Below are 12,990 nucleotides of genomic sequence, written 5' to 3'. Positions count from 1 at the left end.
AGCCTCCCTATAATGTATGTAATTAAAAAAACAGGCCAATGGTGTTAAGAACTTGGATGTAAAAATAAGTCTGCTGTTGTGTTACATTAAAGGTAGTAGTAAGCAATTGCTATCCTGTATTCTCCCCAAAATCCTCTGTAGCAAAATAATTTTTAAAAACTCCAAGGACTCCTGTGAGATGGCTGTCTGTCCTGTAGGATCTCTGAAATAAATTTTAATAGCTACCTGCACTGCTTCATTGAAAGATTCTTCTGAGGCTTTGGGCAAAGATTTAAATTGTAGCAGTTTGTGTAATATATAATAAACAGAAAATGATATTTTTAAACTTTTTTTTATACATTTTGTAAAAAAACAGGCCCAGACTCTTTGTTGATTGCTTCCATTATAGGGAGCACCCAAGTATGTTATGTTGGCTTAATTACGTTGTCAGCTCAGAAGGGAGGACAAATATTTCTGTGCTACATACATAAATAATTTAAACATTTCCAGATCTGTAACCTATTGATTTAATCTCCTCACATAAACTCAAGAGGTTTAGTGAACAAAAGTTTGGAGCCAGTTATGTTTCATGAAAATGCATGAATACACAATTGGAAAAATGTAAATAAAACCCTGTTAATGTGCAGTTCTAGTCTGAAACTATCTGTAAACATGGAATAGAGAGTTTCCATGTTTTTGTCTCAATGATTCCATTTCAAAGGCATTCAGTTTACAAGCAAAAAGTTGTATTCTATATAAATGTGTGATTTTTATGTATGATGTGAATATATATGAGACTATTTCCATGAGTGCAAAGAGTACATATATTTAAATCTTGAATTGCACCTATTTGTTTGTTTTAATGTTAAGTGGTCTAATAAACCCACTCTGTGATCTACTGTAGCATTCAGTCACTATTCTTATTTTAGTCAAAGTCTGAAAGTCTGGCTCTTTATTAAAAAAGCTTCACCTACATTGAGGAGGGACATGTTCTTTTTTTAAACTTTTTATTTAGTCATTATTAACATTCATGAACTTTCCACACAAGTATTTAGAAATTTTATTAATAACCTGTATTTGTTATCTTTAAAAGATCCCTTTGTGACTGGTCAAGTTCTTGTCATTATCTGTGTATTTATTTTTTTCAAATTCCAAAAACTATATATTTTAAAGTCTGCTTCATGTAAAACTGTCATTTTTTTCCATTGAAAAGCATTCCTAGACTTGGTTTCTCCATACTACTAATATTGGGGGAATCTGAACAAGCTATCGTGCATCTGCTAGTAATAATTGTGATATCAATGGGTCCTTCCCCAGGTCGATAACCTCCTTTGAGCTGTAACCTAATACCACTATGAGTTCTGTGGGTAGTCTGTCTTTAGCTATCTTGAAATTTCTATTGTTTCCCTCCCAAATACTATTTTCTTATGTTGTTCCCACCATATGTGCAGAAAAGTCCTATTCCTTCACATCCTCTTCAGCATTTATGATTCCTTTTTTATATATAGAAAGGCACCCTTTCATTAACAATATTGGAAGTCTAATCTCTAATTTGCTGTACATGTTCTGAAAACATTGCTTGGAATATCCACCATGTAAATTGTGAAAGATGAATAGACACAGAAGAAACCATATTCTATTAAACCTTTTCTACTTTATTTCAATAGTTTTATGTTTTTATACAGCTTATTTACTATATTGCTTTTAATTGACAGACTCTGAAGAAGATTCAGGAAATGGACAAAGAAAAGAGTGATGAATCCAGCACAGACCTTGATGAGTTGAAAAATGCTGACTGGGTAGGGCTGTAGTCATTTACCATAATTTTCAATAGGTTATATTTTGATGAAAAAAATTAGATATTCTTAAGCTGCTTGCTTGTCACCTGCTTTCTGTAAAAAACAGTATTCATGGTTTTTTGTTTCTGTAGTATGACTTGCTAATCACTCATAGAAAGTGGAAAATAAATGAAATCCAACAGTGTCATCAGTGATTTATTGAATTACATTGTGATTTTGGGATTTGTGTTAGTGACTAGAATAATCCACGTGATTCGTTTTCAAGTTTAAGATGGGTTTTGACCCAGGTTTTCAAACCCACTGTACCACCTACCTACTTCATTGTGGTAAAAAATAAAATAAATTTAGTCTTATTTAGTTGGTTTAATGGTTCTCTGATGTTACGAGTGAGCTGTTTTTGCCTTAACTGCATTGGTACTCAGTAATGATGAGTGTACAGTAAGTGTTCTGAAACCTTATTTGTCTCCTTTGGCTCTTCAGGCTCGCTTTTGGGTACAGGTGATGCGAGATTTGCGGGATGGTGTTAAACTTAAGAAGGTTCAAGAGCGTCAGTATAACCCACTTCCAATAGAATATCAGCTCACACCCTATGAAATGCTAATGGATGACATTCGATCCAAACGCTATACCTTAAGGAAGGTTATGGTGAGTTAAGAATACCATTGTGATAAATCTATACGATCACCAATCACCATTACTTTCACTTTGTTTTTCGGAGAAACTCAGAATTGTTACTTCAGTCATGTAGTTAGCTATTCTTACATTATTTTTACTGTATCCTAAATTTTGAATATTAATTAAGAAAAAATGGATCCACCAAAATGTTGTGCGCCTTGCTTTCAGATGACAAGGACAAAAAAATTTCAGGAGACAGGAAACCGACATTTGATACGCTTGAACAAATTGATTTTGTGCTGACTTGCTAGTAACACTAAAATTCAGGTTAACAGTCTTGCCATACTTCCCAATCAATATGAATTTTTTTAGTTGGCTCTTCATACTGTGGAGTACATTACTGACCAATCGTAACATAATTTTGTAAAGAGATGTATTGCTTCAGAGCTCCTTGGCCATAATGCTTTTCAAGGTGTGAAATGCATGAGAATGGCATCTCATACTATCATAAAAGAGGAAAGCCAAAAGTATCTGAAAACTTCATCATAGGCACTTAAATTATTGAAGTAGGACAGTCCAATCTAAAGCTCAGGAATTATACCTTGTGGGAATGAATACCTTCCCTTGAAGTCTTCAGCTTTAATAAAGGCTCACAAGTTCTGATATGGGCATGACTGTTTCAGCACAATGCAGTGTTCCTTTGGACTCAAGAGAACAAGCTGAGACATCGAGGCAAGCTTCCAAATATCAGTGAATTATTTCCCAGATACTCATGTACAATTTAGGAGTGACTGTCAGGAAGATGCACTTTCTGTATTAGCACCACCTACTCCTTGGTATGTCCTGGAATCTCTCAGACCTTCTATTGCAGCTGCTTCATATAATGGTTTTTTAAATGGTCATTATCATGCATTTAATAATGGACACCAAGAACTGAAGATTTCTTAAGTGATGAGCACATTCAGAAATCCCTGTGTAAATGGATGGATTTGAATAGTGTCAATGCTCTCAGCACTGAGAACTGCCTTGAGTTTTCCTGGTTTGTTTTTGCCCACTGATTGCACTAAGACAAATGTTGTTGACTAGAGTGGGCTGGGAAATGATTTTATGCAACTTTGCGGGGGGCGGGGATGCGGTTCAATAGGATTTTAAGATTCTTGATAAAAACTCTCAAAATTTTCTTTGTGTTGAAAAAGCTATTTTCCCCACCCAAAAATATTTTGATGGAAGGTTTTTAACCAGCTCTATTGTTGATACATCTTGTGCCTTGTTCTAGAATCACAGAATTTTGCCCTGAGCTTGAATGGCTTCTGATTCTTTCCTACTCCTATCTCACCCTACCCCCAATAGATTGGCACATAGAATAGAATAGAAATATCCACTCCTTATAATAGAATGTAGCCACACCCCTTTCCTCACACAAGAAGGCATTGTGATGATGAATGATAGTCTGGAACCAATTGACAGTTACATGGTGCTTCATGTGTTTCAAAGTGATATGTAAACATTACCTCATCAGTCCCTGTAGCTCTCCTGTGACGTAGGCAAGTGTGGTGTTAGCCTTATTTTACAGATAGGGAAATAGAGTTATTCCTGATTGTGACTGGTTGTGCTCTATTATCATGTGAGTGTGACAGATGTAGGTTATAGGTTGTATCTTTGGGTCAGGGTGGGCACCTCTCTCATCCCAGACGTACTTCCTTGGATATGGACATTGCTGAAGAGCTGGTTTGGAGTATAGGGTGTAGCTCTGTGTAGTCTTGTGTAGTCTTCTGCAGGCAAAAAGCAGTCTGAATGAAAAAGGCCAACAAAATAATCCTGCAGCCCACAAAACAGTCAGCGCTTACCCTTCAAGGCAAAAATTAAATAGTTTCTGTAAAGGGGGTCTAAGTTCCTAGCTCCCTGAAAGGTCTGAGGGGCCCAGAGTGAGTGTCCTGGCCTCTTAAAAAGGAAAACAAAGCAAAGTTATTATTTGCTTGTGACATAATATATGGATTCAGTACAGTAATTTTGTTTGACTAAGAGCCCTGGACGCCTTTTGCCAATATAGCCTCGAATTTGACTTCTGTCAAGTTAGTGTCTATCTCTTCTAAAAAAGATTTTCTTCGTGTGGTTGGTGTTGAAGGCACAGCTGCTCTTTCTGAAACCCAGATGCTAGCTATGTACTATATGCCTGCAGGCATCCATTTCTGTCCTGCTTCTTTCATCTGTGAAAAATATTAGGCAGGTTGTCTAAAGCCACTTTTGGTCACACAGGCATAAAAGTGAATTAGGATTAGAATCGGCTGCAGGTACAAAATCTATGGCTCTGTCTCTGACACTGTTGCTAGCTTTGTCTGATTACAACTTGCTGGTACCTCCATGCTAGAAAAATAACTTGTTTCTTATTATAAAGTTTCCAGCTAGTAGTTTGTGTTTTGCTGCTGTGCATGCTCGAAGAATTTTTGTGCAGAAAATTGTATAATAATATGGATGCAGTTTGATAGGAAATGAAATTTACTGAAGCCTGAAGGTTCACAGATCCTTACAAGTTCAGTTAGATCTCCTGAATACAGCATATTTTAGTTGTCTGTCATGGGTCATAGCTAAATATATAATATATATATATATTCCTGATGAGGAAGCAAAAACGAGTCCCAAATCTGAACTGAAAAGTAGTGAGGGGAAAAGATTATTTTTCTTCCTATCAGTCAAAACATACTAAATATCTTTAAAAATAGGAGTGTTAATTCTGAATTAATTAATTAATCATCATAATTCCCTGTTAGGTGAGGTTTTGTATTACCCCCATTTTATACATGGAGAAATGAGGCATACAGATTAAAGCCAAATTTATCAGATGCATCAACTAATTTTGGATGCCCTATTTGAGAAGACTAGGACCTGATTTTTCATAGTACTTAGCATTTGATAGCACTTTATATGTTCAGAGCAGAAATCCCAATGACTAGAATTGCAGCTGTGACTGCTAAACACTTCTGCAAATCAGAGTCTGGGTCTTTCCAGCAGGACACCCAGAAAATAAGGAACATACAATTAATTGCTACCTGTGAAAAGTTTGGTTTGTGTGTCTTGTCCAGTATCACATAGGAACTCTGGCAAAGGGGGAGAGAATGCTGTTCTCTTTTGTGGCATTCAATTGCCTTAATTGTGAGATCATTCTTTCTTTTCCTGCAGTTCCTGCCTCCTTTACCGCACATCTGACCACCTCAGTAAATGAGGCAGCACAGAGACAACAGCCTCCTTCACAATACAACCCTGAATCTTCCCCAGAGCACTGTCCTTCTTATGCACTCAGAGAGCAGGGGTCCTGTGGGGGAAAATAGTCTTTAACTACATGATCACTGTGATGAAGTGGGACTGTTCTTAATGTGTCCTCTGAATACTGTAGGGGTGCCTTAGTTTCCCCTATGCATTTCTTAAGTATCTAGGTGGTGGGATAAGGGTGTATGATCGTTGCAGAGCCCTAGAGGGCAGGTGTGTGCAGGGATCTGGACACCAAGAATGGCCAACACCCTGTTTCCTGGCAACTGGTGTCCTGGCCCTTCACCCCTGCAAGGTGAGAGCTAAAGGGTTGGAGAACAAAGGAATCGGGTGGCCTCCTGGCCTGGGAAAGGGACAAAGCCCAGAGGAGGAGGGGCTGGAGAGAGTTTCAGTTTGGAGCTGGCTGGGGACGAGGAGTGAAGTGCAGACGTGGTTGTCTGGCTCACTGCCCCCCAAAATGGACCCAGCTGAGGGGTCCTGTTCTCTGAACCTACAAGTTCTGTTTTAGACCATGTTCCTGTCATCTAATAAACCGCTGTTTTACTGGCTGGCTGAGAGTCGCGTCTGATTGTGAAGTTGGGGTACAGGACCCTCTGGCTTCACCAGGACCCCGCCTGGGCGGACTCGTTGTGGGAAGCGCAGGGAGGGGCAGAGGATGCTGAGTGCTCCGAGGTCAGACTCAGGAAGATGGAAGCCGTGTGAGCTTTTTGCCCTGAAGACAGTCTGCTCACAGAAAGGAGACTTCACCTGAGTCCTGACTGGCTTTGTAGGGAGAAGTTCCAGAACAGCGCTCGGGGACTCCGTGACAACCTTTAGCCAGTGACCTGGGGAAGTTCGAACCACCAACATTCCCATGGATGCCCCAGCATCTCTCCCATTCCTTGGTAGGAGTTACACCAGGCCCTTCCAGTTTTACACCCTTCCAGTTTCACGCCCTCCCTTAGGTCAGGGGTGCTCGATGGCACTCACATGCCGCATGTGGGAAGGTTTCTGCAGCTTGTGCCCTTTTGCCACCCCAAGACCCCCGGGGGTCAAACTGGGATCGGGTCTTCTTCCAGCGCTCCAGTCTGGAGGACTGCAATTCTGGCTCTCTTGGTTAAGAGCCCCCATCTTGACCTGGGCCACTCTCTGACCAGGTATCTCCGTCCCACACCGTTCGGCATCAGCCCAACACCCAGCCTTGTGTTTGAGGCGTCAGTGAACACTGTAAAAGCCTTGGCAAAATCAGGGTTGACCAGATTTACCAGGCCCTGGATTAGAGCCTCCTTTAATGCACAGAGAGTCCTCTGGCTCTGCTTGGTCCAGACCAGTTTGTCTGGCTTCTCCTTCTTACATAGCTCAGTGATGGGGCAGCTAGTGAGCTCAAGTGGGGTACAAACCTCCAGTAGTACCCCGCCATCCCAATAAAGACCTGGCCCTGTTTCTTGGTCTGGGGAACAGGCCATTCTCCACCTTACACTTTTCAGCTTTTACCATCAGTCCTGCCTCCTTGAGGCAGCCCAGCACCCTCTTCACCTGGGACACAGACTGTTCACTTACAGAATTAGCATGGAGACATTCCTTTCTCAACAACCTTGTCTCCCCAACAAGCTGGCCAAACACAGCCTTTGGTTATAGGACTGTTTAACTTAATGCCTTCACTCCATCTGAGACCTTCTCAAAGCTATCCACACTGGATCTTTCAACAGGAAAGTCAGTGGCTTAATTCACAACAGAAAATTTCTGGCTGTTAGGAACTGAAACATCCTTGATTTAAATCACTTTCACGCCTTTCAGTTGCAGTAAACTGTTTGCAAAGACTACCATGAGGATTCCTTTCCCTAGGGGCTTTTCTATGCAACAATTCACCCTTCACAGAAATTCTGCCCTTACCCTTTTTACCTAGGGCTTGCTCTAGAGGAACACTTTCCTGAGCAACAACAGACTCTTTCTGGATCTCACTTACATCCAGAATTACCTCTGGTCCATCAGGCAGATTCCTACACAATCCCCTTTCAGGCAAACTCAGACTTCCTAGATAAAAGGTTAGAAGCATTCTCCTTCCGTTTGCCACACACGAGTTCAGGAATCTTCCTTCTTGCTACAGGTTTCCACACTATCAGTAGGTAACTCAATTAAATCACCTTTATGCTTTCTTTGTGTCCTGGCTAGGATCTCACTCTGATTAGACAGAGTTGCTACATCCTTTCCCAACAACACACTAGTAACTGGCAAAATACAAGCGCCAGAATTGTCTGTCCTCTGGGATTTTGCATAGACACTAACTGGATGCGACCTAGTTACAGTGCCATTCTCCCTAGCAGATGCAAACTTAGGACCATTCCCTTCCTGGGCTTTAGTTGAATCCAGAACCAACTCTGAGACAACTGCACTATTCTCAACCATCACAGGCTGAAAGGCCCCTTCTGCCTGCTCCACAGACAAAGAAGATCCGGACACACTTTCTCCTTTACCAGACACACAGCTTGGGATCTCATTTCCCTTGTCCCAGCACACATAGCTGTTCACACACAACTGCTTGGAGACTGGGGTAGCTCCCTCCATAGGCAAGTCAATACTCCTGACAGTCACAGGCACATTTCCTTCACGGTCACACTTCTCCAGGTAAGGTATAGGGACACTCATCTTCCACTATCCTCGCCTTCCCAAACTGCTGACTAGACAAAGCCATCAGCTCACAAGGCTGCCTAGGCTCATCCAAACTTTCCTTACCAAGCACCTTGCCACTCCCAACAGATAAACTGCTGCTCTTCTCACTACCCTGAGCTACTTCCAGCAAATCGCAGTTACCCATCTTCTCAGGTTCACTTTTACAAGCTGTACTCTCAACGTTCTGTTGTTCTTCCCTTACCAATCTCTGCTTCCACAAGGAACTAGATGTTAAATTCACTGAGTACAAGTCATATCCAAAGTGTCTAGAGATGAGAGTAGACCTGCCATCCTCTGCATTCTCGAGAGATTAACTACCCAGCTGTTCTGCTCTGCAGACTCAGCTACCTAGTCTTCGCTCTCGCTTGCTGGGCCTGGGGTCACAGCCTCGCTGAGCCCTGTCCCTGGTCGCTCCCTCCCTGCCGTGGGATCACTTCCCAGCAGGGCCTCTGGACAAGGCAAACCTGGTTGGTAGCTGACCTGCCCTGCCTGTCTCTCCCCTCCCCACCTCAGCTGGGGTCTCAGCTCCCACTGTGCTCAGCGCTGCCCTTGCTGTTTCAGTGGGGGCAGGCAGCGAGTTCGCTGCTTTCCTCACTGCATCAGAGCCACCGTGAGCCCCCTCTCCGGTGTGCAAGGGGGCGTCCGGTGTGCAAGGGGGCGGGGAGCATCTCTCTGTCCCACCCAGCCCCAGGAATCTGGTTACAGGCCGGCAGGTAGCCTAAGCCTAGCAGCTCCTCCTCCCTGCCAGCCAAGTCATCTGCATTTTCACTGACCATTTCCCTCTCAGTCGATTGGTTCCCTGGATTCAAATTCAAACCCTTGGCCGTTACAGGAGCAGGGCCTGGATCCTGTCCCAAAGAGACAGTCACCCCCCCAGCAGGGTCTCACAGCTGATATCCTGGAGAACCCCAACAACCAGCCAGGCCCACCCCTCCTGGGTCTGCAAAGGGATCTGAGCCATAGGTAGGGCGAGGGGCTGCATCCCTGGGACCCTCACCCAGGTCACACAGCCCCACAGCATCTGAGGCTGCACTGCCAGAAGCCTGACAACAGTTCTCTCTGTCCCAGGATCTCGCCACCCCAGGAATGTCTCCCAATTGACCATCACCTTCCACTCCCACTGGAGGTCCGAGGGGCCTGAGCCCAGGAGACTCCACACAGACACATAGGTTGGGACCAGGAGTGGGAGCCTGGCCACCTCCCCACACATCTGGCTGACGGAGTCTACTGCCTTGGGACTCAGCAAGGGAGCTAGACACCGGGGCTTTTTCGCAGGGTCGCCCTCATTCAAATTGCCGGCCTGCTCAAAGGCAGTGAGGTGGGCATCCACATCCCCTCCCTCCTTAACCAGGGACAGCAATTTAGTATCGAGGTTCCCTGTGGAACTGGCACCCCAGGGTCTATCCCCACTCACCCCTGGGAAGTCCCCTATGCCTCTCCACTCCACCACCGCCAGTTCATGCTGCTGCTGCTGCTGCTGCTTCTGCAGCTCTTTCTCGGGCTCTCGCTGTCTCTCACAGTCCTCTTGCTCTCTCAGACTTGGCTCCAATCCCATCTGTCTCCTATCCCCTGATGGGGAACTGCATCGTGAAGACCCCCGTCTGGTCAGGGACAGGAGTCTTGGGGATGCCTGGCTATCACTCCAGCTGCTCTCAGATCTTGCTATAGCCCCATTTGGGTCAAGAATCATTTTCTTAGAGCAGTCATCCTCCTCCAGCTGCATGATTAATTGTGCTTTGGTAAACTTTCCAATGTGCAACCCTCTCTTTTTGCACAGGGTTACAATGTCCTTCTTAAGGAGATGGTGATAGGCTATCACTCTGCCATTCCCAAGTTGTTGTGGACTTACAGGCCTGTGTGCTTTTAGCTCCACACCGTTTCCAGGGAGAACCCCTAGTGTGCCAGCCCAGCCCTTTTCGATGTCACCACCTCTTTGCCAGGGTCGAGCTGCAGACTCCTCCACCCCTGGGACCGCTCGCTGCAATCCCCAGGTGAACCCTGTTCCTGCAAAAGTCCTTCTCTCTCTCGGGGCCAAGCCACAGGCTCCTCCGCCCCTGAGACTGCTCACCACAGTCCCCAGGGGGACCCCATTACTGCACAGACCACCTTGCTGGTCACACACTCTCAGGGGTTAACTGCACCCCAAAACCACTCCTCTCTGAGCCTTCAGCATGCCTGGTCCTCGTCAATCTCGCTTCGTTTTACTGCTCCCCCGTCACTTACTGCAGGAAGCGTCATCCATGGGGTGCAGTACATCCCACTGCTAACACCAGTTGTCACGGAGTCCCCGGGCAAAGCTCTGGAACTGCTCCCTACAAAGCCAGTCAGGACTCTGGTGAAGTCTCCTTTCTGTGAGCAGACTGTCTTCAGGGCAAAAAGCTCACACGGCTTCTACCTCTGACCTTATCCCACCACCTAGATACTTAAGAAATGCATAGGGGAAACTGAGGCACCCCTACAGTATTCAGAGGGCACATTAAGAACAGTCCCACTTTGTCACAATCACATAATAGCATAATGCATATGCACAAGGGGAGTGTAAATACAGAGTTTTACAATGCCTGAGTCACCTATAATACATACACACAGAAAATATATATACAATCTTGTGGTTTAATTGTATTTACAATTAATAATGCAAGTAACAAGGAGAAGATGATGAAATGTAGACTTTTCAGAGCACTCTGTCCAGTGCACTTGTACTTTACTTTAGTATTTGTATATAGCATTTTAGCTTCACAATCGGTATTTCTCATGGTGGATATGTTTTCATGTGAGTGCAGGAATGACTGTTTTAGAAATGTTTCAGAGTAGCAGCCTTGTTAGTCTGTATTCGCAAAAAGAAAAGGAGTACTTGTGGCACCTTAGAGATTAACAAATTTATTTGAGCATAAGCTTTGTAGCATAGCTCACCTGTGATCAGCCCATGGTGTTTGCTCAATTTCACTTCAACTGAAATTTTCCAGATCATACTGTGACAGACCCAGACCAGTGGGGTACAGGAGTCTGGTAGAAGGCAAATATACTGGCCACTGGATGAACAGTTTTCTGATCTCTGAGTGACCAGAGCAGGGGCTGCACTAGAGCAATTGAGAACCTACTAGAACCAATTAAGACAGGCAAGCTAATTGACACCTGGAGCCAATTAAGAATATACCAGAATCAATTATGGCAGGCAGACTAATCAGACACCTGGTTTAAAAAGGACCTCCCATCAGTCAGGGGAGGGTGTGCAAGGAGCAGGGAGTGAGAAGGCGTGCTGCTGGAGGACTGAGGAGTACAAGCGTGATCAGGCTTGAGGAGGAAGATCCTGCAGCAAGGATAAAGAAGGTGTTGGGAGGAGGCCATAGGGAAGTAGCCCAGGGAGTTGTAGCTGTCACGCAGCTATTACAGGAGACACTGTAGACAGTTGCAATCCACAGGGCCCTGGGCTGGAACCCGGAGTAGAGGGTGGGCCCAGGTTCCCCCCATCCTCCTCAACTCCCGATTTGAGATGAGGTGGTGACCTGGACTGTGGGTCCCACCAGAGGGGAAGGTCCCTGGCCTATCCCCTGACCCACTAGGTGGACCAGCAGAGACTGCGGGGATTGTTCTCCTCCCTTTCCCCATGCTGGCCAGGGATGGGGTTAGCTGAGTGGGCGGCAGGTTTGAGCCACTAGCAAAAGTGGCCAAACTGAGGGCGGCTGTGAATCTCTGAGGCGAGCAAATCCGCCAGTAAGGGCAGGACCCGCCAAGGCAGAGGAGGAACTTGGTCACAATACAAAACATAGTATCAGTTGAATTGACTGCATTGTCAATTAGATACATTGTTCTACTGTGCTTTTTCTAAAGTGTTGCTTGGTGTGGCTGTGTTGAGAGAGCTTCATTTTAATGGTGAGTAAAGCAATTCTTTTGAATGTCATTTGTAATGTGCTTTTCAATCACTTGGGATCAAAGGCATGTTATAAATACACAATTATATTTATTATCATAGCCATTCAAGATTAGACTTGCCATTTTCAGCCAACCTTTTATCTACAAATCATATTTGTTTATTGAATGTGAAAGTGATGGGCTGAAAGCAAGTGTAGGAAGATGGCTTCACTGTGTTTTCATCTCACTGTGCTTTTGCTATGCGTTGGTTTACATTTCTGGTAGATCTTACACACTCAAGCCACATTTTTTCTAATAGGTAATGTTACTAGTTTTAATGTACTCTTGTACAAAATTCTTCAGAATTTTAAATGTAAGCATTTTTCTTTCATTTTGATGTTTACAAAAGAAACATTTGGGATATTTTTGGCAGTGCTTTGAGATACTTTGATTAAACATCAGTATGTAGTTGGTTCCAGTCTGGTATCTGAACAGAATTACAATTATTCAACACTTTTTTTTTTCTGCGCCTGGCTTTGTGGCACAGATATGCTTCTACTGTGCATATCTGACCTAATCTATTTAATCCATAGCCAAGATCTTTCTTTCTGTAAGGGCATTCATAGCAACCAGTTCTTATAATCACTTTTTAATAAATAATGCTTGTGTAAGAGTGTCTATTTTGGAAACAGAAATTAGTTTGACTGCAGAAAAAATACAGCATTTACAGTGGCAATGAAAGCTTTTCAATAGTGTGCAGAGTCTCAACTTTAACCATAAGTCCTTGGCATTTCCACTAAGGCCTTATCAGTTACTCTGCCATACACTTCCT

At 43.9% G+C, this 12,990-nt stretch overlaps 1 protein-coding gene across 3 annotated transcripts in view; it reads left to right on the top strand.

Annotated features, from left to right (window-relative positions):
* The window catches only part of SPIRE1 (spire type actin nucleation factor 1), a 169,427-nt gene that overhangs the window by 120,246 nt on the left and 36,191 nt on the right, over positions 1-12,990 (top strand). For all 3 annotated transcript variants that reach the window (XM_038391720.2, XM_038391717.2, XM_038391719.2), the window contains exons 5-6: positions 1,695-1,778; positions 2,259-2,423. In XM_038391720.2, coding sequence (XP_038247648.1) covers positions 1,695-1,778; positions 2,259-2,423 — 249 coding nt within the window. The remainder of the gene's footprint in view (positions 1-1,694; positions 1,779-2,258; positions 2,424-12,990) is intronic.

This window comes from Dermochelys coriacea, chromosome 2 (assembly GCF_009764565.3).
Source record: "Dermochelys coriacea isolate rDerCor1 chromosome 2, rDerCor1.pri.v4, whole genome shotgun sequence".
Lineage (NCBI taxonomy): Eukaryota > Metazoa > Chordata > Testudines > Dermochelyidae > Dermochelys > Dermochelys coriacea.
The sequence above is the reverse complement of the archived record's forward strand: the minus strand, read 5'-3'. Positions and strand labels throughout refer to the sequence as shown.